Raw genomic sequence first — 23,792 nt, 5'->3', positions numbered from 1 at the left:
TAATTTGTTCAATCCACAGCCATCTGATGCACTCCTATAACCCCAGTTCCTAGGTTGCTTGGACCCTTTTTGCTGTCCCTTGGGCTTAGTTCCAGGTTGAAATTTTACTCCTTGAAGCCACTTGACACTGTTTAAATTGTTCTTCACTCTCCGCCTAGGAGCTCTTTTAAATTAGTTTCTTTCTTGCACAGAGTGTCTAAGAGAGCTTTCTTGTGCCCTCCTTTATCTACTCCTTTTTCTCTTCCTTCTTTTTAACCATGAAACCTTTCATTGTTTGTGTCCAGTATATTTTCTCATTCTTCTATTTTGGCTTTCCATCTCTTTTCTCTCCTTCACACTTAGTTTGTAGGCACTTTAATGATTGTATATCACGACTTGTTCTCTGACCTGTGATTTTTTATCTTTAAAGGCTTTTAAAATAGAAATTGTAGCATTTTAAAAGTTTCCTTGATTTTACATACATTTTGCGTGCCCTAGTTGAAAGAGGTTCTTAAATTCATATTTCCTTTTAAAGATTTGGACCTTAGGGGTAATAATTACTACCTTTTTCATAATATGAAATAAGATGTAGAAATGATGTTTGGGTGTGGCACAGAGACAACTGAGGAGGCTACTTAGACCCTACTTTTCTATATGTCTAGAGGACTGAGGAAATCAATATCTCTTTTCTGTAATCTGCTGGACCTACAATTGGAAGCTCTGCCTTAAAGGTAGATACACTTCAGCAGTGTGTGAATGAATCCCTTGAATGTTTTATTTTTTTTGTTATATATTTATTTTAAGAAAGAGTTATAACTTTTATTAGATTCTCAAAGGAGTCCATATACCAAAGAGGTTTAGAATGAATGTTTTAAATTATGTAACTAAAACCAAATGAATGGCATATTTATTATTGATTGTTTATTTTTGGTATGATTTTTTCCTTTTGATTACAAAGTTATAAATATGTTTCTTTTACAAAATTCAAACATTACATAGGTAGAATTAATGTAGAAAGTGAAAGTATGCTATATCCTATTTTTAGTTAATTTATACCAAATTAGGTGTACATTTCTGTAAATATAATTTTTCTTCTTACATATGTCAACATTTTTTTGCCTTTTCTTTCTCTAAAGTTTTATTTATAAAAGATTGTGGTGGCATGTATTTAAAGACCAATTTAAACTATATTTTTTTGACTTGGTACTAAAATCTGAAAGGAGTATTTTATTGGCTTTACTATGTCCCACGTTCTGTTTAAAGAGCATAACAAAATGAACCACCATCTATCCATCTGTCAATTTTAACAATTAGCAACTCATAGCTTGTCTTGATATACTTCCACCTTTTCCCCTTCACCTATCTGGTGTATTTTGAAGCAAGTCCCATACATTATAGCATTTCACCTGTAAATATTTATATAAATATAAATAATTTCCTTTCAGTGGTAACTACAATGCTGCAGTTGTCACACACACACAAAATAATTCCTTAATATCATCAAATATCTATGAACATTTCTGTACATAAGCATGGTATTATTGTCACACTTATTAAAATTATCTATTGAACTAGTATCCAGCTTATAATCAGACTTGTTGAATGTATGAAAAAATGCCCTTTTCAAGTTTGATTTTTAGAATCATTTTACATAGTACATATGGTTATTGAGTCTCTCGGGTCTGTTTTATTTTTTATCTATCCATCCATCCATCATTCATTCATTCATTCATTCATTTATTTTCGGGTCTATTTTAACTTAGAGTTGTTGTCCTCCTACCTCCTATTTCGCCTGCCATTGACAAATTGCAGAACTGAGTCAGTTTCTTTTTCTTTCTTTTTTCTTTTTTCTTTTTTTTTGGGCGAGGCAACCCTTGGTTGATCTTCACAGATTGCAAGGATCTTGTCAGCTTACAATGACTTATTTTTAAATTTTTTATACCTACAGCACCTCGTCTTCCCAGGTGGTCTCCCATCCAAGTACTAACCAGGCCTGACCCTGTTTAGCTTCCAAGATCAAATGGGATCTGGGTTGTTCAGGGTAGCAGGGCTGTAGACTCAGTTTCTGTATAATATTCTCCATTTATAATTTGTCTGTTTACTTTTTAGTGATGTCGTTTAACTTATTCCTTTATCTCCTATGCTTCTAATAAATGGAAGTTAGTTCTAGAGGTTTGATGTCATTCATGTTCAATGTGTTTGGTAAGAACACTTCGTAAATGGTGCTGTGTCTTTCATAAGCATCACAGAGCCTGATTTTTTCACTTCTGGTCATACTAAGGTTGGTAAAGATATAACAGTGTGATCTCTGGATAATTTCATTTCAATTCTTCCTCTAATGGCTCCATTGCATGGAACAGATATTTCAGTAGGTATCACAAAATGGTCATTTTCTAGTTCCTAATTTTTTACTTTAATGAAATTCATTCCTTTGATAATTTTTTAAACAAAAGAAATATACTTCGTTTTATTTACAAAAAGCATTTTATGAAACAGAATATGTACACAGTTATCCAAGTTCTGTTTTCAATCACATCAATTAAAAAAGGGAAGATATTTATTCAGTTTTATTCGCTGATTTGATGAATCATTGCTTTGATTTATTAGAGAACTTGAATATCCTTTCACATGTATATTGGCTATTCCGTATATTTTTTGTGACTCATTCATGACCTTGCCTGATTTTTCTGTTGTTTTCTTTTCCTTATTCATTTTTGAGAGTTCATAGATCATAGATATTAATCTTTTACCTATTTTACTGATTATAAATATTTTTTCCAGTTTATAATTGCCTTCTGCATAGAAGCTTTTGATTTATGTAGTCAGTTTTTATCTTTTATGGTTTTTGGTTTCAAGTCTTACTTAGACTTTCTATACCTTGAGTCAATGTAGAAGAAGAGTGTGGTTTTCTTCCTGGTGTTTTTTTTTTTTTTTTTTTTTTTTTTACATTTCATTTTGATCTGTATGGAATATATTTTGCCTGTGGTGTAAGAAGTGTCAAATTTACTTTCCATATTTAAATAATCAATTGTCCTAAAGCAGTTTGTCTTTTGCCCACTGCATTGAACAGAGATGCCACAGTTTTATATTAAATTCACAAATTTACATAGTCTACTTCAACTCCATGTGGTCCATTGATGTTATCACATTACCAAATATTTTTAATTACAATAGCTTTTGTAATATGTTTTAAGATCTAGGTTACTATCATCAACTTTTTTTCAAGTTTTACCGAGTTTTTCCATACACATACTCTCATTTGAACTTCAGAATTAGCTCGAGATTGGGATTGAAATCAAGTGGCATTAAGTTTTGTGGGACTGACATTAAAAAAATGGTTTTTCCATTTGGGTGTGTTGTTTTCTTTATTCAGATCTTTTAAGTTTTCAGCTAAAATACTTTCTATACCTTTCCTAATAAGATTATTTTTAGGCATTTTATATGTTTAGTTTGGTTATTTTATGTTTGGTCACAAAGTACCTTATTTGTGGTCATTGGATTGTGAATATAGAATAGTTTATTTTTACTCAAATATACCAGTCATCCTTTAAAATACGTATAAATAAAATTGGAATGTATATACTTAAGTGTTTAAATTTTTAAAATAAACTTCAAGTATTTATATAACTTACCTATTCATTTATGTAATAAATTAGAAATAGTTTAGTTGAAGAATGCACATTATTGGAAAATGATCAGTTTATATTTAATGGTTTATAAAGGATAGGCATAATAAAGTAGTAGTTAAGGTAATAAATTTCAGTTAAAAATATAAATCCTGTAATGAGATTTTCTTTTTGTATTCTAGTTGGATCCTAGCTAGTATGGCCTTTTATTAGGAATAAGTCTCCCTCAGTGCCATTTTTAATTCAAAGGCCTATTAAAACTGTATATTCTTTTAACTTGCTGTCTTAAAAATCATAAAGGAAGAATACTTGGCTTTGTTATTTGCTTACGTTTTGTTTATGGATATTGTAAATAGGATTACTGTATTCTGACAGATTAGACATCACTGTTAATTTTTTTTCTTTCTCATATTACAGGTTTTGCAAAAGGCATCAAATTAAATCAAGTTCAAATATTCCCTGTGTTCCCAAAGACTTACTGATGATGTCTGAATTTGTTCTTCCAAGATTTATTTTTTGTCTCATTCAATACTTAAGAGAAGGCTATAGCGAACCAGGTATGTTTAATCTACTCTCTGTTAGTACTCTTTTCAAGTTCCTGATTAACAAACTTTAGTATTAATAACGAGTTGTTTTTTCAGAATTTTTCTGCATAACAGTTTTTATTTATGACTATGAAATACTAAATAAAAACACTAAATATTAATTATATAAACTCATCGATGCCTTGTAGTGGACTCAGTCACTCTGTGCTCCTGAGATCAAAGATGTTTTTGATCAAACTTACTTGGCCTTTTGCATATGAACAAATAATCATTTTATAGGGTTAAAGTGACTTTGTATGTAATTATGGTAGAGCACAATTAAGAAGTCCTGGAAATGTTCGAATTTATCTTAGATTTTTAGAAGATTAAACTTCTATTTCACCAATACCTTTTTTTCTCTCTCCTTTCTCCTCTTTTTTTGGTAGAGGTATATATGTTTTTGTTCCCTTCTATATATAACAACTTATGAGAGAGGGTCAATTGGTTTATTCCTATGTTACTGGTAGAATATATGTTAGTGTTGAAAAGAGAAAAGAAACATGCAAATTTCTTACTTTTTAAGATTTATTCACAATCTTGATTAATATACTTTAGCTAAATATTTGGATTTAGATAGCATCTATCAAAGTTCTCAGTCTGATATTGTGGATTATGGATATCAATTAGTGGTATAAAACAAATTTATTAACTTTTTGTAATCTCGTTTGCCTTTCTAATGACATTTGCATTTTTATCATGTAATGAACTGCATTGTCCATTACTTTGGAAGTTTTAACTTATTTAATACTGTAAAAAATCTTAAATCCAATTTGAAACTATGGCATACATCTTTATCTTTGTCTATCCCTCCCCCATCCTTCAAGTGTGAAGAAATATAGCATCTTCATTACACCTAAAGCAATCATGTTACCTTTGTTGTGAGCAAATACTTTCTACATTTTTAGTAAAGTATGCAATCTTTTAAGTACTTCTACTCCTCTCAGAGTACATGACTTAAAACATAGAGAGAAATATTTTGATTTAGTCCCAGATTACTCTGGCATGAAGGAACCAGAGACCAGCTGGATTATTGAACTTGTCTTCTGTATGATTTCTCATACACTAGTTAACGGACTTTTTGGGAATTTACATTTTGTATTTAAAGTGTCTTATTTTAGAAAAGTAATAAGTAGAAATTATTTATTGTCAGAACCTTAAAACTTAACCATTAGTTTAATCACAGATTAATTAGTACAAAAGTGTATTATATTAATTTTTTCCTATGGCAACATTTAGCAGTTATAAAAGGTTGATGATATAGATACATAGCTTTGATAATTCTGTTACCATTATCTAAAAACATAAAGAAATGAATGGAAGCACTTTTTGTATTAAGATGAGCTTCATGAACTTCGATTCACAAAGTTTTATTCTTTATATAACCACTTGTGCTCAGCATTCAAAAAATAAAAAGATTTGAAAATTAAAGAAAGGACTTGAAATTTTCTAATTTGTGGTAATGGAAGTTCAGAGATTACATGGTTTTACAGTTTACTTGAGTTCCATTTCAATCAAACATACTTGGCCTTTTGCATATGAATAATCATTTTATAGGGTTAAAGTGACTTTATATGCAATTCTGTTATGATAGAATACAATCTAGATTTTCATCCACAGATTATCATTGTACTAGATTGTGAGATCCTTGGTGTAGGAACTATGTCTTATTTAGTTTTGCTTCTCAGTGCCTTTCATGGAGTCGGTGCTGAATAAATGTTGAATGAAATTGATGTCTCCTTTTCTGGGCACACAGTTTTCTTATATGCATTCTTCTTTTACCAATTATAGCTAAGCTCTAAATCTCTTCATTTACTTTTTCCTTTCAGACATCAGTTTTTTAAAAACATCTCTTTATTTTTCTCTTAAATATTCTTTTTCAGTTGCTCTTCAATTTTTTGTCTTCTCCTTCTATCTCTACTAGGCACATATTGCCTGGTATTTTAAAATTATTTTAGTAAAAACACTCATGTTTATGAAAATAGTTATTTTTCATTTTAGTTGCTTTGACCTCCAGCTAACATGAGTTTGTATTTTTGGAATATGGTAGAGGATGTGTTATTTGCTCTACAGGTTTAAATTTAGAGCTGACATAATTTTGTCCTAATATGTTTATAGCACTCTCAATATATTTTATTTTTGTCTTGTTTTATTTTAGGGAATTATCTTAACTTTTTCTTAAATACTATCTAATTTTGAAATGATCTTATGATTACATTTATATATCTGGAAATATAGGGCCCTCAAATTGAAATCTTTTTACACAAATTAAATGCTTAGTACTTTATGAAGTTATCTCTTTTCTGCATCAACCCTTTCTTATAGGACTGAATTCTTGAGCAGGTCTACTCATCCTAGGTTGAGTGCTGGGTGGATACTTACTTTCTAAACATAGTTCTTATATTAACCTTTTTGATTATAAAATGCTGTCATCTAATTCATTATAATTTAAAAGAATAAAATACTGTTATTGTTGAAATATTTTAAATAAAGTTAATTTTACATCTTTTTAGCAGCTGATGTACCATCAGAAAAAGACCTTAACAAAGTCCTTCAGCTTTTGGAACCTCAAATTTCCTTTTTAGAAGATCTAACTAAAATGGGAGGAGCAATGCGATCTGTTCTTACTCAGGTTTTGACAAACCAACAAAACTATAAAGATCTGACTTCTGGTGAGTAAAATGTTAGAGGAACATTAACATTTACTTATATTACTATAATTATTAAGTATTTTAGAACTTAAAAGTAAAATGTAGATTTTTTCAGAGACTGCTAAAGCTGGAAGTTATTAAGAATACCTCTTTTATGGGTGAAGAAGCTGAACTCCAGAAAAATTAAGTGACTGGTTCAAGACCTTACAACTAACTTATTTTGAAGTTGGGACTAGAACCCAGGTCTTCTAACTTTTAGTGTGACATATTCATAATTATACTCTACCTCCCCTTCTCCAAACAATAACAAAAACCACTCTATGTCTTTATTTTTGGTATTCTAAACTTTTGGGTTATATGGCTGAGGATTTTATTTAAAAATCTTGTAATTGTTTTAAATGGCTTTTTTTTTTTTTTGCTGGCTTATGAACAGCATTTTTTGAAAATTGAAGTTTGTCCTGTTTCTTTAGAGTGGTGAACATTTTCATGTATTGTTAGTTACTTAGAGATAGTCTGATGTATTTATTTCTTCAGCTAATACCTATTAAGTATCCACCGTGTGTTTGGCTTTGGGCTAGGTATTAGAGCTTGGGGTGGAAAAGGTAATAACTCAACCAGGTAATCTTGTTCCTACCCTTATAAAACTTAAGGTCTAGTGAGTGAGATGACATTTAAAACGCCAGACCAAAAAACTGTGTAATTATAAACTGTAGTAAGTGCTATGAGAGAATAAGAAGTGTTTATAAAAAGGGAGTCCTGATTTCACAGAGGTGAGGGGAGTTGGGGTAGTAATGAGTTAGAGTCCAGGTAGAGGACATCTTCTGCTTTTGACTATTGGACTAGCTCTTATGCCATAAACAATGTAAAACTGGAAAAAATGTGAGGCACCAGTGTTTGGCATTGGACAATAGGCAATACAAGACTGTAAAGCTTTGAGAGAAAGAAAACCATAAGATGAGTCCCATGATTGTCTTGAATCTCTCTTTTGGGATAACTTCCTGCCTGTCAGTATTGCAGCAAGCTGGCATAGGAACAGAACATGGTCCAATTGGGCTAAGTAGGGCCGCTGAAACTAGACTCTTTAGGGCAGAATACCAAGAGGTAATAGGGAAGATGAATATGGGACCCCTGAAAGTGCCAAGATGAGACTCCCTAAGACTTCTTAGACAAGTGACTGCTATAACGTTAAAAGCATAATATAGATACTAGAGCTTAAGCAATATTGGAAGACATTGGAGTTTCAGCTCTGTCAGACCAGAGAGACCTTATTAATAACCTAAGCATTTAGTTGAAACCAAAGGCCAAACCTAGAATAAGGTCTATTATAGGTCAGCCTTAATGAAACCTAAAACCCTGACAGTATCTGTAAGGGAGATAGAGTTTAGAGATTATTCCTATAAGTTTAGAGGACCTTTTACTATTATTCCATTCTCCATAATATATTAGAAAAAAGAAAAAAACTAGCAATAATTAATAAACTGAAATGTAAAAGTGAAAGTTCTAGGATTATTTAATTCTAGAACCTAAACTTTTCAGTATTTTTTGGAATAAATTAGTTTTAACTGATACTTCTATAGAAATTATACTTTTCATTCCTTATATATGACAATAAAAGTCTTGGTACAACAGTAATTTCAGTTGTAATAGTTGAAAATTTCACTCAGACATTGTCTTCTCCAGAAAGCTTTTCTTAATTACTCTGCTTTGGGTCAATCTGGCAACACAGTATTATGAGAACACAGATTGTCAAACCAAATAGTGAAGTCAGCTATATAATTGTCTTTTATCATATTATCTGCCTTTCTTTACCACTAATTTTTAACATCTTTGAAGGCAGGAATCATTTATTAATTTTTGCACCATGTGTATGGTGTATTTTAGATACTCAGTTCCTTAGCAGATTTCATTGTTTGTTATAAACATACTGTGTGTACATTCTGGGATTGTTAGGCTAATCATGAGCACAAAAATGTTGTCTGAAGCTTCTATTCATTCTAGGGTTTCCCCTTCATTAGCATATTCACCTATTTTATATATGCATATATTAGTGATTGAGTTGGCTCTACATATATTTTGAACAAAATATATTTTTTCTTATTTTAAATTTGTTTTAAATATTAGGTCTTGGAGAAAATTCTTGTGCAAAAAAAAGTCATGAAAAGTACCTTATAGCTTTGAAGAGCTCTGGACTTACATATCCTGAGGATAAACTTGTATATGGTATACAGGAACCATCTGCTGGCACTAGCACTCTGGCAGTTCAAGGTTTGTCTAAATGTTTAATTTGGACAATAGTAACTTGTTGTATTAAAACAGAAATCCCTCAAACTTTACTCATCATTGAAGAAATTTAAATAATGTGTCATTCTTTGTAAGGAAAGTAATAAAAGAGAAAAAATATAGAAGCAAGAATAAATAAGGTTGGCCAAAGAAGAGATTAGACATTTTTTTTTTCTTAAATGGAATTTGGTTAGTTAATTAAGGTTTTGGTTCTAATTAGTGAAAAATGTAGCAGTTGTTATATTTAAGAGTTGCCCAGAACTTTGGTAAACCATAATTTAAAACTAATAAGGGAGAACTTCTGAAACACCTCTTGTGAAGATTAAATTTGGGTTTTCATTGGAGATTTCCGATTAAAGTATAAAAATATTAGGTCCAAATTTATTAAAGATAAATGTTGGACTCTGCTAAGATAACTGTCAGAATGAGGTGTCTTAACTATAACAAAACTTAGCTTTTCATATTGTTATATTGCAAAGTAATTTTAAATTAAAGCATTATATAACCATGAAGGGCAACTTTTTTTTTCCTTTCCAAAGGTTTTGCAGGTGCAACAGGGACTTTGGGACAATTGGATTCTTCAGATGAGGTAAGATTTAAAATTTAAAATTAAAAAAAAATAGAATTAAAAAGTTTTAAAACTGTACAGTTTTGTGGATATTATCTAGTTTAAATTCCTCGTTTAGTAGACAAAAAAACTAAAGCTCAGAATAGACTTAGTCAAGATCACACAGTTAGTGACAGAACATTTTTATTTGTTTGTAATTTGTTTCTTGACTATCAGTTTGAAATTTCAGTGTTTATCGTATTGATAAATATTTCTAATAAGTCTTTTTAACATTACCATATTTTCCTAGTATGAAATTTATAAGGGAACATTGCTTTTTACATATATTTGTTTATAAACTTAATGCTTATAAATTTAAATTTTATATTTTTATTGCATTATACATATAATGATTGATTTAATGAGTTTTTAAATAAAATTGTGTTATATATAAATGCATACATCTTTTTTCTTTAGAAATCCATTTCAATTTGATAATATTAACTGAGCCAAATACCTTCCTTTCGAAAGCATGATTTCTGTTATGGAAGTCTTATAATTGATTTATTGCCTTATAATTTAAACTTTATGGTAGTACTCCCCCCCCCCCCCAAAAAAAAAGGACTCCCACAAAATCCAACATTCTGTGGAGTCTCATTTTGGACAGTTTTAAAGAGTTTTCAAAAAATTGGAGAGGCAGTTTAGTATGCTGCTTAAGAGTTTGACTCTAGAATTATAATACCTGGGTTTGAATCTGGCTCCTGTACCAATTAGTAGTGTGACTGTGGGCAAGCATCTTACCTTCTTCATATCTAAATTTCTTCATCTGTAACATGGAGGTAATAATAGTACTTATTTCTTGGCATTATTATGAGGATTCAATGAGTTAATAACTGTTAAGTACTTAGAGCAGTAGTATCTGGCATATTGTGAATACTATATATGTTTATTAAATAAGATAAAATCTTATTTTTAAAAATTGGTGTAAATAGTTAGCTAAAATTTTTGCTTTATTTTAAATTTTAAAGAGTTACTTCTAAGAGTAGTAATATTACTATAATCACAAATGGAGAAAACTAGCAGATATTTAAAATGGACTTTCAGAAATATATAAACATTTAAATTAAAATGGTAATAATTCCATTTTGAAGTGAGAGGAGGATAATGATGGGGGTAAGAGTGCTAATTCTTTATCTGTCAAAGAAGGAAGTGATTAGATAACAGATATGATTTTAAACTGCTTATCTACTTTAAGGGCATGTGGTGGGGTGGGGTGGCTTTTCAAAAGGCAAGATCTAGTAATACTCAGGAGTTGAATATGAATGGATGCATGGGCGCACTTCCTTAATTAAAGCCAAAAAGATAGGAAAGGAGCCTTGTAGCTATAACCAGTAGAAGCTTTAGAAAACTATTACATAATGAATTTAGTGATATTATAGAACCCTTTATTAAAATAACCTAAATAAATTGATGTGATCTAGAAAATTCTGGAGTTTTATGTTAGAATTTATATAGTTGATTCATATTATTTTCATTTACTGAGCATTATATATCCCAACAGCCTTGCTAACAATTCTGCTTTATCTGGGAATGTGGAAAGCTGATATTCAACATAGATATTTTCTCCTATGTCTAGGAAAGAAGTAACATTCATTTTTGTCTTGGTCTAAACTCTCCAGATTAGCTATTAAAGTGCTGGTGAAGACTTTAGATGTATATAATTGCGTTGCAACAACAATGTTTTGTATTAAGGTCCTAGTAGGAGATCCTTTTGTGTGCATGGGTTGAGGGCTTTTGAGTCTTTTCTAGAAGCAGTTTCTAGAGGCATATAGAGGATTTGAAATACAGTCTTTCTTTGTTCGTTTTCATTCTGATTTGTGCTTTTTTAGGTCTTCCTTCCTCTTAGATTCATAGTTTCAGCAATTTCTGTGTGTAATGTGTTTTATATAATTATTTGTTCCTTAATTATAATTATCTCTGTAAATATAGTCAATACTTTTTGATAGTGATAACTTTAAAATACTTCATTTCAGCATCTATACTCATAATGCACTATCTTTGTGATAATAGCTGAGGGTTACTTTAAGAGCATGTGATGAATATTTAATGTATATATTTAAAGGTAGTTTAGATTCTTTGGTTTTTAAATCATTTTATAATTAGACTTTTAGTCTGTTTAAAAGTATTTTTTTCTAGTTTATATATTTATTGGATTTTCTAATTGGTATAAAAATGGGATAATTTGGGCATTTGAAAGCTTAAGTTGAAGTCAAGTTTAGTTGGAAATGGATTGAGGGATAACTACTCTAGTTTTTTTCCGTTGTTTCCCGCCCCCTCCCAGCTTTATTGAAGTATAATAGACAAGTAATTGCTCATGTTTACATTGTACAATTCAATGAATTTTTTTTTCAATTGTAGTTGGCATACAATAATATATTAGTTTCAGTTGTATAGCATAGTGATTAAAGATCTAAAGAACTCATGAAGTGGTCATCCCACTAAATCCATCTTCCCCTTACATATTTCCTACAACATTGTTGACTATTTTCCTATGCTATAATTTTATCTCCATGACTATTTTGTATTTATCCATTTGTACTTCTTATTCCCTTTGCCCTTTTTTACCATCCCCCCACAAACTTCCCTCCCGTCTAGTAGCCCTCAAACTATTCTCTGTATCAATGAGTTTGTTTCCATTGTTGTTGTTGTTGATTTTATTCTTTAGATTCCACATGTACATGAAATCATCCAGTATTTGTCTTTATCTGACTTACTTTATTCAGCGCAATATCCTCTAGGTCCGTCAAGGCAATATCTTTTTTCTATTCCTTTCCTTTTAGTCCATGTGTGTCTTATAATCTGAAGTGAGTCTCTTTTAAGCAGCATATGGAGGGGTCTTGTTTTCTTATCCATTCAACTTCCTTATCTTTTGGTTGGAGCACTTAACTCTTTTCCATTTAAGTTACTTGGTGATAAATATGTAGTTATTAACATCCTTTATTCATGTTTTTGATACTTTCTTTTTTCCTCTTAAAGTTTCTCCAACAATTCGTATAATACTGCCTCGATATTGATGAATTCCTTTAGTTTATTTTTGTCTGAGAAGCTATTTATTTGTCTTTTGACTCTAAATGATAGCTTTGCTGGATTAAGTGTTGTTAGTTGTAGATCCTGGGTTTTCAGCATTTTGAATATTTTATGCCAAGCTTTTCTGTCCTGCAAAGTTTCTTTTGAGAAATCAGCTGCCAGTCTTACAGGAACTCCCTTGTATATAACTAATTGCTTTTCTCTTGCTATTTTTAAGATTCTCTCTTTGTATTTAACCTTTGGCATCCTAATTATGATATATCTAGGTGTGAGCCTCTTCGGGTTAATTATTTTGGGACTCTCTCAGCTTCCTGGGGTTGTATGTCTATTTCCTTCACTAGGCTAGGGAAGTTTTCCATCATTATTTCTTAAAATAGGTTTTCAAATTCTTGCTTTCTCTTTTCTTTTTCTGGTACCCCTATGATGCGAATGTTGTTATGTTTGATGTTGCCCTATAGGCTCCTTAAATTATCTTCCTTATTTTGGATTGTTTTTTCTTGTTGCTGTTACGCTACCCCATCCTCTGTATCAGTGATTTGATCCTCCACTTCATCCACTCTGTTGATTCCCTCTAACATACTCTTCATCTCAGATATTATATTCTTCATTTCTGACTGGTTCTCTTTTATAATTCCATCTCCATTTTTATGTTTTATATCTCTTTGTTAAAGTCTTGACTGAATTCATCTCCTGTTACCCTAGGTTCATTGATTATCTTTATAACCAGTGTTTTGAACTCTGCATCTGGTAGATTGCTTGACTCCATTTTTCCTGGAGCTGTATTCTATTCTTTCATATGGAACATGCTTCTTTGTCTCCCCATTTCGGCTGCCTTTCTGTGTCTGTTTCTATGTGCTAAGCAAAGCTCCTAAATCTCCTGGTCTTATTAGTGTAGCTTTGTGTAGTAGGTGTCCAGTAGCACAGTCCTGAGAGGGGTTTAATTGTTTAGCCCTAGCCTGTGCCAAGTTTAGCCCCAGCCTGTGCTCCTCTGGGGCCACCTGTTAAGATTCAGCAAGCAATCCGTAGCTGCTTTGCTTATAGTTGCCTCAAGAATCCATGCCAGAAACTGAGATCAGCTGCCACCAGTGTGAGCCTTGGCACTGCTCAGCAAGTGGCACAGGACTTGCCGAGGACACAACTGAATGTGGTTTGGGTGGGGCCATGAGTTGAGGGAGGTGGAGTTTCAGGGAATCCTTGGATGGAGTGACCTCTGTTATCCAGTTTGATGATGTCTCAGTTATGGCAGTGCTGCATCCACACACTGGGATGGAGGAGGGCTCAACAGAAGAACAATGGATACAACTAGCACTTCTGCCTGGGAGAAAGCCTTGCCTCCGGCCCTTGCTTCAACAACTCAGTTTTCCTCCTATAAGTCCTTGGTGCCCCCTGAGCAGCCAGCCCAGTGCTGGTGATCAAAGCGAACAGGTTCATCACCTTGAAAGTGCTCTTGGACATGGTCCCTGTAAGAGGCATCTGCAGCTGCCAGCCGCTGCTGCTGGATGCTGCTGCATAGCCTCTGTCCCACTCAGCTGCTCGGGACCAGGCAGCCTGGCATCTTCTCCCCTTCTTATCGTCCAACTGTTTGTTGTAGGGTGATTTCTTATTTTTCTCTGTAGGGGTGGGGTTTCTGTTCATCTAGAACCCCAGGCACCTCCGCTTGCTGTTTGCTCAACTTTGATGTGGTTGCAGCAGGGGATGAGCAAAGCTTCTGTCATCTATGCCATTTTGCCTGGTTCTCTTCTACTTTAGTTTTTAAGAGAAACTTGAGCTTTAGAGTTAGATAGACCTGAATTTGAATCTTGTCTCATAATATCACTTTGCTTTTTGCCAAATATTTAACTTCAACTGCCACATCACATGCCTGGTCCCTGGATGACCCCCAGGTTAATATTAGGATTAAATGAGATTACATAAAATTAGAACCTATCATGACCAGATACAGATTAGGCTTTTGATAAATGTTTCTGGTCCTAATGCTTTATGTGTAGAAGAGGTTCAAATATTTGAATTTTTGAGCTCTTGTGGATTACATTATAGATATTTCTTCTGCTCATTCTTCCCAAGGAAAGAATACTAAAACACAGTACAAAAATAATTGTTTATCCATAAAGAATTAATTAAAAGATTAACTAAATATTATACAAATACATGATAGTTGTTTTACCAGACAATTCAGATAAAAGGCCTCTCTCTACTAATACTGGCCTCTCCTCTGGGTAACTACAGTTAATAGTTTGATGTCTTTAACAGACCATTTTCTTATGTAGTTGAATAAATATATGCTTATAGAACTATACAGTGTGTGTGTGTTTGTGTGGGTGTGAGTAAATACAAAGCATTATACTATTTTGTGTCCTTTTATGTCCTCTGTTATATATTATACAAATCCACCTTTGTTCTTACTCTTTTATTTCCATCTACTGTATGGTATTCTGAAATATGAATAAACTTCAATATATCAAATCATTTTCTTAATCATCAGTTTTTTATTATAAGACACAATGCTTAGATTTCTTTTTGTGTAGATGTACAAATAGTTTCTAAGTTGTGGAGTTACTAGGTTCCAGGGTATGCATATCTTAAATTTTAATAGATTATATTTTCTGATTATAAAAGTCATACATACGTATGTGAAGTGAAAAGTATGAAAAAGTGTAAAATAAGACCATTACCCAGGGGCAATCATAGAAGAATTTTAGTGATAAGTTCAGGAAATTTTTTATTTTAAGGTTGTACTTATAATTTTTTACGCAAAAAGAGTCATTTATGTTTTATTGATTATGTACTAGAGAGCCATTGCTTTTTGGTTCTGAACACATTTTCAAATCTTGAGTTAGAAAAGTCATTAGGAGAGACGTTTTGAAGGTTATAAATTAAAAATGTTAGATCTAAAAGTGGCCTTAAGGTTTATCTTGTCTAACTTTCTTATGTATAGATGAAGAAGCTGAATTCCATAGAATTAACTGATTTACTCAGGCTAGTTAATTTCTTCTAGTTAGCGGTGGAGTTGGAAATGGACATTCAGTCTCCTATCTGTTGGTCTATAGTTTTTTCTGTAAACTGAATAAGCCACTGTTCTTGTTACTATTGCTTTACAGCAAATTTGTTCTAAACTTTGTGGCTTAAAATCATCATTTTTTTTTTTTCAACTCACAATTTTATGACTCAGGAATATGGGAAGGACAGCTGGGAGGTTCTCGCTTGGGTTCTCTAATGTGATTCCAGTTAGTTGGCTGCAGTTGCAGTCATCTGAAGGCTCAGCTGAGATGAAGATTTAAGATGGCCCACTCACAGGGCTGGCAGTTGTTGCTGATGGTCCACAGGGAGCTCAGCTGGCTCCTGACCAGAGTGCCTACATGTGGCTTCTCCAGCATGGTGATTTCAAGTTGTTGGACTTATTATGTGGTAACTGGGTGAGCAGTACAAGAGCAGAAGCTATAAAGCCTTTTCTGAGCTAGCCTTGGATGTGACATACTGTCATTTCCACTGCGTCCTTTTAGTTGTGAGTGAGTTGCTGAGGTGGGCATAGATTCATTGGGAGGGGACATATGTCTTACCTCTTGATGTGAGGAATGTCAAAAAATTTGTAAACATGTTTTAAAACTTAAACAGTTTGTGACATTTGCTAGTTTTTTCCTTGGATTCTCTTGATACCTAATAATGACTAGTGAACTACAGCAAATAATATACCAACCATTGATTATAGATTTTCTCCATGTATTTCAGTGGTACTTGCCTGTTGGGAAAAATTATAACATGATAATGAAATAACACTGTAGCCAGAAGAGGTTATTATGGAGTTTTAATTAAAATTAAAGTTTTCCTAAAGTTAAATAGTTACTTTTATACATTGAGATAATAAAAGCTTATGTTAACATTATAAGATATTTTTAAAAAATTGATCTTTACCTTTGCAAAGCAGAAGGGAATAAAGTTTTACTAGCATTTATTGCAGCTTCAGGAACAAAATAAACTTTTGAATTTAATAATGAAATAACGAAATTATTTCTGCTACTCTGTTGGAGTCCTCTATCCTGTTGTATTCTGCTTTTATTTCTTAATGGGAAACATTATTTTATTAGGACCAGTAACCTACATGGAAAAAAATTTCATTTGGAGCTAAGCATCATAAATTAGAAGCAAGTGAAGTATTTAAAGGGGTGTCAATTTTAGAATGATTTATTTAGAGAGAAAATATAGGCATTTCCACCCACTCACTTAAAAACTAATGGCATTAATATTTTAAATTCATATTGCACTTTTATTCTTTTAAAGGATTTTTTATTTAAAATGATAAAGAATGCAAGCAATAATTTAATAAAGGACAGAATACATAAAGGTGAAAGTAGATGAAACAATAAGTTAGAGTGTGATAGAAGAGTACCCAGATATAGATGTTCTTGAATAAATACCTATTTTGTGCCATTTAAAAATTTCATTAATGCTTTTAAAGTTATGTTGCCCTTATTTTTGGCAACTGGTATGTTTGCTTTTAATATTTATGTTTGAAATTTATAAGTGAAGTGATGGATAAGGCTTAAGGATTGGATTTTCTACAACCTTAACCCTACTACATACAGGCCCATGGAATTACTGAGCAAGCCCTTTGTAATTTAATAAATTATATAAAAAAGAAGAAAGGATGGGAAGAGGGTAGTGACATCTCTATTACTTCTATGGAGATCGGATTAGAACAATTTAAAAAATGTCATAAGTTAGAATTTAGGATTGGAAGAGATTGTAGAGGTAATCTAATCCTACCACTATTTTAAAAATGAAACAGATTTGAAACTGCAATAGCAGAAGGATTTCTATTTGCAAAGAGTTTTATTTGAATGAGCGTACATATTTTAGTCTACTTAATTTTATTCATACAAGTTGTGTCAGATATTTGTCTCTGCTATCCCTAGACTAACAGAACATTATGTACTCAGCGGTGCTATTTATACACATGCCATTCTTCATATTACTTCTTATTTTTTTGTGTAGCTCAAATGAAACAACAGTAGAAAATGTTGTTTGTGTTGTATGGAACCAAAAAGAAAAGAAAATAAGCAAATTTTAACTTCATGGCAACTTAAAATTTAAATACATATTCTTTTTTTTTGTTTAGAATTATTTATAACCATCAGATAATTCAGTTCAAAAGAAAATGATCTCTAGTATTACATGTACATGGATCTAATTAGAGAATTTCTCAGAGAAAATAAGCTCTTTTAGATCAAGATAACCTTTGAAGGAAAGATTATATTCAATGTGGCCATTGTCATAAGCAAATGTCCACTTATCTGTGTGCAATGACCAGATCATTAATTTCTGTGATTTTAATGTATTTAGCTGTTAATACAAATGAAATTATTTCAAACACCACCCCTCTACCTGTGCAGCTATAAAAAGATGAATGTCCACTGTGGAAAAATTGAAAAGTATAAAACAATATAAAGAGAAAACATTTACCTTCAGCCATACCATCCAGGGATAACCATTGTTTATTAATTTTGCTTGCTTACTTATAGTCTTTTTTCTGCATACACTTACATAGTCGAGAAATAATCACTTAAAATAAATTACACTGTAAATACACTGTCAATATTATTGCCTTTATTCAAGACAGAATCCAAGTGAATAGTTAAAACTAATTTGTCAAAACTTGTAGCTAAGGCAAGATTATTAAAATTAAAAGCCAGAGTTGCTTTACATAAATGAATAGGTAAAAGAAAATTAAATATTTTTTGGAGGTATAAAATTTAATTTTAATTTGTTAGTTATAAAAAATACATTAATGGTTAAGGGTGAGATGGGGAGTCACGGAGACTTGGTGGGGAGGACCTAAACAAACATCGAATATATTTTTTTCTAGTGCAGGAATTGATTTTACAACATTCCTAATAATTGATAAGTCTTTCCATAAACACTTCCAGTGGTAGGGAGCTTATTTAGTTTGAGGCAACTTGTTAATTACTAGGAAGTTTTTCTCAATACTGTGTTAAGTATTGTAATTTTCAAACATTTCTTATTTTCCTTCTAGAAAGATTTTTATTTCCATATAACACCCCTTTAAATATTTAGCTTTAGTTATTTAATATTCTTTTCTGTCCGTACCTCTTTCAGTTATTCACTTCTTTTAATAATCTATGATCCATTCAGTGTACTATGTTGGGACATCTTTTGATTTTTTTTGTTGGCTTTTCAGCAGCTACGTTAGACTGTTGGCAGGAGCTCCAGTGGTCAAATGAAATGCCTAAGTTTTTTTTTTTTTTTTTTCCCCCTCTCATACTTACAGCTGACACATTAGAGCTCTTGCTCAGTTTGCACTTGTACAATTGATTTAAAGCAAACGATCTCAGAATAAAGTGGTTTATAGAAATCCTTGTTTCATCTTATTCTAATCTCTTAAGATCTCCTTTGGATTTTATATTTATAACTGATATGTTAAATATTCCTCTTAGCCTTGTATATTCTGTATTAACCTTCTTTGAGTATTGTTTTAACTACTGTGAATTTACCTGACTTCTCTTATGGAGCTCACATTTTTTTTTCATCTGTCTAGTAAATGTATCCAAGAAAGAAAGAAAGACAGGTTAATGTGGGTTGAGAAACCATATGTATGTAGATTTCGTAGACTTGGAATTTGAATCTGTTTTTCTTATCTAATTTTGGACAAATATACATACTTTTGTGCCTGAAACACATGTAATGTGTTTCTATTTTACATCCTTTTTTAATTTATAATAGTTTTTAAACATCTATCTGGTCACAATGAATATAGAGCTCTAGTATTGTTTTTATTCATAGGGTACAGGTATGCTGTAATCTATTTACCCAATCCCTTGCTGTTTGAAGCCAAAGATTCTCTTTTTTTTGTTATTGTATAACATTGTGATAAATAGTTATGCATATAATTTCTATTCACTTGTCTGATTATTTCTTTAGGATAAATTCCTCAAACTGGAATTTCTGTTCCAATGATAAATACACTTTAAGGACTTATGACATGTGTATTGACAAATTGCCGTTCAGGAAAATTGTACTAAGGTATACTCTCATCAGCAGTGTACAAGAGTACCCATTTTCCCACTGGTTTAGATGGAGATATTCTCCTTTCTTGTGGTTGATATCTACTGTGATGTGAAGCCAAACTCACTGGTCTGTGTTTCCAGACTTTTGTTATTGTGTCTTTGCTTATGCCGTCTTCTCTTTTTGGAATGACTTTCCCTACCTTTGCCTGGCTAATTTTACTTGTCTTTTAGACTATAAGACTGTAAAATTTATAGAACTTCATATTTCCATGACCAAGCTTGATCCAAGGGTATTTATTTCATAAGAAGTTTCTATTTGAAATTATGATGTAATCCTAACTTGGAATATAACTTAGTTTTTCCAGATTTGTCTTTTCTCTCAGGGTTGGGAGAACAGTTTCATAAATGGTTGTTAGCTAAAATCTCAAATCTCAGTATCCCCTGTGCCCTTTGACATGATTTTATATTCTTATGTCTGTTTCTGTCTTTTAAGGCTCTAAATTTCATTCTGGTTGAGTTTCTCCCAGGGCAAGGTGAGGGTGGCAGAGGAAGAGAGTGCAGAGTGTAGTTTGAATGTCAGTCTTACTGCCATCAAGACTGTACCATAGTGGGGATTCAAAGGGAGGGTGTATCAAGTGCTTAGTGCATGCTGAATGACTGAACTAAGTGGTAACTCTGGAAAACGCAAGGATGACCCTGAGGATTTATAGTGGAATTAACAGAAACCTGAAGTTAAGACTGGTTGTAAGCCAGGGAAGTTACACCAGCAGTTAGAACAACAACTTGAAGCTAAGGCTAGTTTTCAGCTTTAGAGATTTGAGAATCTGGGAATTTGTACTACAGTTCTAACATGCCACTAACACCATTGTTAGCACAACAGATTGTATGCCAGAATACTACCACATGCGTCTTTATAATACCAGTTGGCTCATACATGTTTGGAAAATAGGAAAAATATGTCAGTGTAACATGGAAGTTTTGAATTCATATGCTGTCTTTCCTAGTTTAAGAGAGCTGGGATAATGGACTAGAGTCATGGCCTTTAGCTGGAGGGGAAAAAAACTTGAACTCAGCTATGAAGACAACAAGAGCCTTTCCAGCACATTTTAAGAAAATTAGAAGTGTGCACCTACATTCAGGCTTTTTCCCTAAGAGGCACACCCCTAGCTTCACCTTAGTTTTGCTAGTGGCAGGGTGCTTCCTCTGCTCTTTCCTTGCTTTTGTCTCAGCTGGCTAGCTTCCTACTCTCTTGTTGTGGTACAGTGTACCATCCCTTGAGATTGCCTGAAATCACTCCAAGATGTTTGCTTGGGTATTTAAATGATCTCCCCAGGTACTGGTTATGGCTTTTGTCTGCTTTTGCTTGTTGTAGATTCTTTAAAGTCTTTCCTTTATTTATTGTTTTACCCTTCTTCCTCATCTTCCTTCCTATGTTAATCCACTCCCCTTTAGCTTCTTTATTTGATATTATGTTTATAATGTTAGGAAAATTTTTATTTTGGTATTTTGGGATGTTAAAGAGTCTTGCATTGGAAACAGATTAAGTTTAAGCACTCTTATATTTTAATACTAAGTATTTTCATTATATATTTTAGTCAAAATTAGCAGCATTGAAAAGGTACTATAGCAGATACATAAAAGTAAATGTGTTAATAATATGTAAGCATGACTAGTAATATATTTGGTGATTTATAACCATATTTATGGTTATATAAAATGCATAAATTCATGAATAAAACTATTATAATGCTGATTTTGTTTTCCTTCAGGAGGATCAGGATGGGAGTCAAGGTCTGGGCAAGAGAAAGAGGGTTAAACTAAGCGGTAACACCAAAGGTATTTCAATTTTATTTTTTCCTTGTATGAAAAGCTCCTAAAATGCTTAATCACTAAGAACACCTGATTCGTTAGCCGTATTCACACCAAAGCTGTTGGAAAAGTGAGCTACATTATTAGATTTGCTTAATGATTTGCCTAATAAAGTATTATTAGAGGGTGATCGTGGGGCTCAAAAGCAATTATAAACCTTTACTATTGGGATTTTGTCTTTTTTTTTTTTTTTTAAATATAAAACATTCATTATCATATTTGATCCAGAAAAAGTAAGTCTTTTCATTGATTCTTTGATTTGGATCCAGTGTTTTAGGTGTAAAGTTTTAGTTTGGTTTACATGTTTTCATAATCTGGGTTATGCAATTTCTAGAATGAAAAAGGATAAATAAGGGAGAGGTGGTGAAAGAGAGCAAGAGAGAGAACATGAATTAATGATTATAAGAGTGAATGAGAAGAATAGCACTTAACACACAGTAAGGTCTCAGTAAGGAGTTAATACATGTTCACTCAAAGGAGGAAGTAGATATGCCTGTAGTGAGGGAATAGTTTCGTAATAATAATGAGTGATACTTATTGGACCTTTTGTATATGTTAGACATAATGCTCTATGTGTTGTTTCATTAATTTTCAAGCTAACTATATGAAGCAGGTTTTATTATTACTATTTTATGGATTAGAAAATAGAAGTGTGTTAGAGATCACAGCTAATAGGAGGTATATCTTTAATTTAAATCCCAGAGCCTAAGCTCTTAACCACTAGGTTCTCTTGGTCCCTACTAAAGCCTTTTCTAGAGTACTTGTTTTTAGTTGGCAGCCTGTACTCTGGATTTTTGCCATGGATTTCCAAAGTTTAACATGGTCTATTGTCTGGTTTATTATTGTCTGTTACAGAGTCTCCAGTGGTTAAAATAATATTTTGATGAAAAGATGAGTCTTTCTTCTGGTCTGATTAAGTGTGTCTTGTTTGGAATGTTTAGGACTGCCTGGAAAGGTTGGGCAAGCAGATAGCTTCAGTTGAGGCTCATTTTGTAAGTCTGTTCTTAGTTACTTAGGCTGCTGCATTTAACTTATAGGTTGCTAGCAAAGGGCATGAAATTTGATCTGTGGTCCAGGATACATACATACACACATGCTCCCCTTCTTCCTGGCTCAGCAGAGAACCTACAATGCCCGAAGAAAATTGGAAACCCATATGGCTACTTGGCCCCTTGACTTACCAGAGTTGTCCATGTGTATTCTTGAGTCCTTGAGACAAATCTGAATTGGAGCAGATTGTTAGACATATACTTGAGTTTAAGCTTTAGGGATGCCCAGAAATATACCTGTTATGGTATAAGATGTCATTGTTTTCCTTCAGCCTAATCAAGCTCTGGCTGAAGGTACTTTTATGCAGACTTGAAGTTTATTTTCTTTTATTCTGAATTTTTTTGCTTCTGGGATTGGATTGTTTTCTCTTTTTTCCTTTACTGGTAAGAAGTAGTAGAGATTTCAGACTTGATCAGTTATCATTTTTAGTTAAAGTATGTATATGGAAGAAATAGCTTTTTGAATTAGTAGAACCTCTGGTTTTTAAAAAGTGACTGTTGCTTTTAAAGATATCCAAAATCCAGGGAGTGATATAGTTTGTGTAAGAGTTTGGTTCAGTAGTTTGAAAGTGGGCTGAAAATAAAATAGGTAATAATAGGCAAGAGGTGAGGCACTGGGCTAAGCGCATCACTGCCTATTTTCACAACCTAAATTTTAAGGATGAAGAAACTGAGGCCTAAAGGGCTTTGCTATTGTGGCTAAGATTATTGAGGTTATTAGTTGCAGAGCCTGAACTCTGCTGTCTACTTAATTAAAACTTTTACCTTTCTCATGCATTTATATTACATACTCATTCTTAAAAAATTTCTTTTAAAAATTTGGCTTAAGGTAGTTTAGGCATTGTAAAAGTCATGACAATTTAATCAAGATTTTAAAGGTAAATAGCCATACATGACTAATGGAAGCATTTATAACCACATTTCCATATATAACACATAAAACACATGACATGGAGTTTAAATATCTTGGGAAATTGACATCACCTAGTTTAAGAACATTAAAGAATTGTGAAAGTTTTTTTTTTTTTTTTTTTTTTTTGGCCTGAAGATGAAAAAATCAAATTGTGCATAATTGTACCTATTTTCATTTTAGTAGATGCCACA

General features: G+C 32.3%; 1 protein-coding gene and 1 pseudogene across 10 annotated transcripts in view; one reads left to right on the top strand and one right to left on the bottom strand.

The window, feature by feature from the left end:
- UBR3 (ubiquitin protein ligase E3 component n-recognin 3) overlaps nucleotides 1-23,792 on the top strand; it is a 188,360-nt gene that overhangs the window by 30,688 nt on the left and 133,880 nt on the right. For 8 of the 10 annotated variants that reach the window (XM_016165376.2, XM_016165383.2, XM_016165382.2 and 5 more), the window contains exons 2-6: nucleotides 4,023-4,162; nucleotides 6,700-6,858; nucleotides 8,959-9,102; nucleotides 9,657-9,706; nucleotides 21,540-21,606. In XM_016165376.2, coding sequence (XP_016020862.1) covers nucleotides 4,023-4,162; nucleotides 6,700-6,858; nucleotides 8,959-9,102; nucleotides 9,657-9,706; nucleotides 21,540-21,606 — 560 coding nt within the window. The remainder of the gene's footprint in view (nucleotides 1-4,022; nucleotides 4,163-6,699; nucleotides 6,859-8,958; nucleotides 9,103-9,656; nucleotides 9,707-21,539; nucleotides 21,607-23,792) is intronic. The other 2 variants (XM_016165386.2, XM_016165377.2) reach the window with 1 other exon arrangement.
- On the bottom strand, nucleotides 1,919-2,037 carry LOC118614627 (annotated as a pseudogene).

This window comes from Rousettus aegyptiacus, unplaced genomic scaffold (genome assembly GCF_014176215.1).
Source record: "Rousettus aegyptiacus isolate mRouAeg1 unplaced genomic scaffold, mRouAeg1.p scaffold_m13_p_2, whole genome shotgun sequence".
In the NCBI taxonomy this organism is placed as follows: Eukaryota; Metazoa; Chordata; class Mammalia; order Chiroptera; family Pteropodidae; genus Rousettus; species Rousettus aegyptiacus.
Note: the sequence above shows the minus strand (reverse complement) of the source record. Positions and strands in the feature narration are given on the sequence as shown.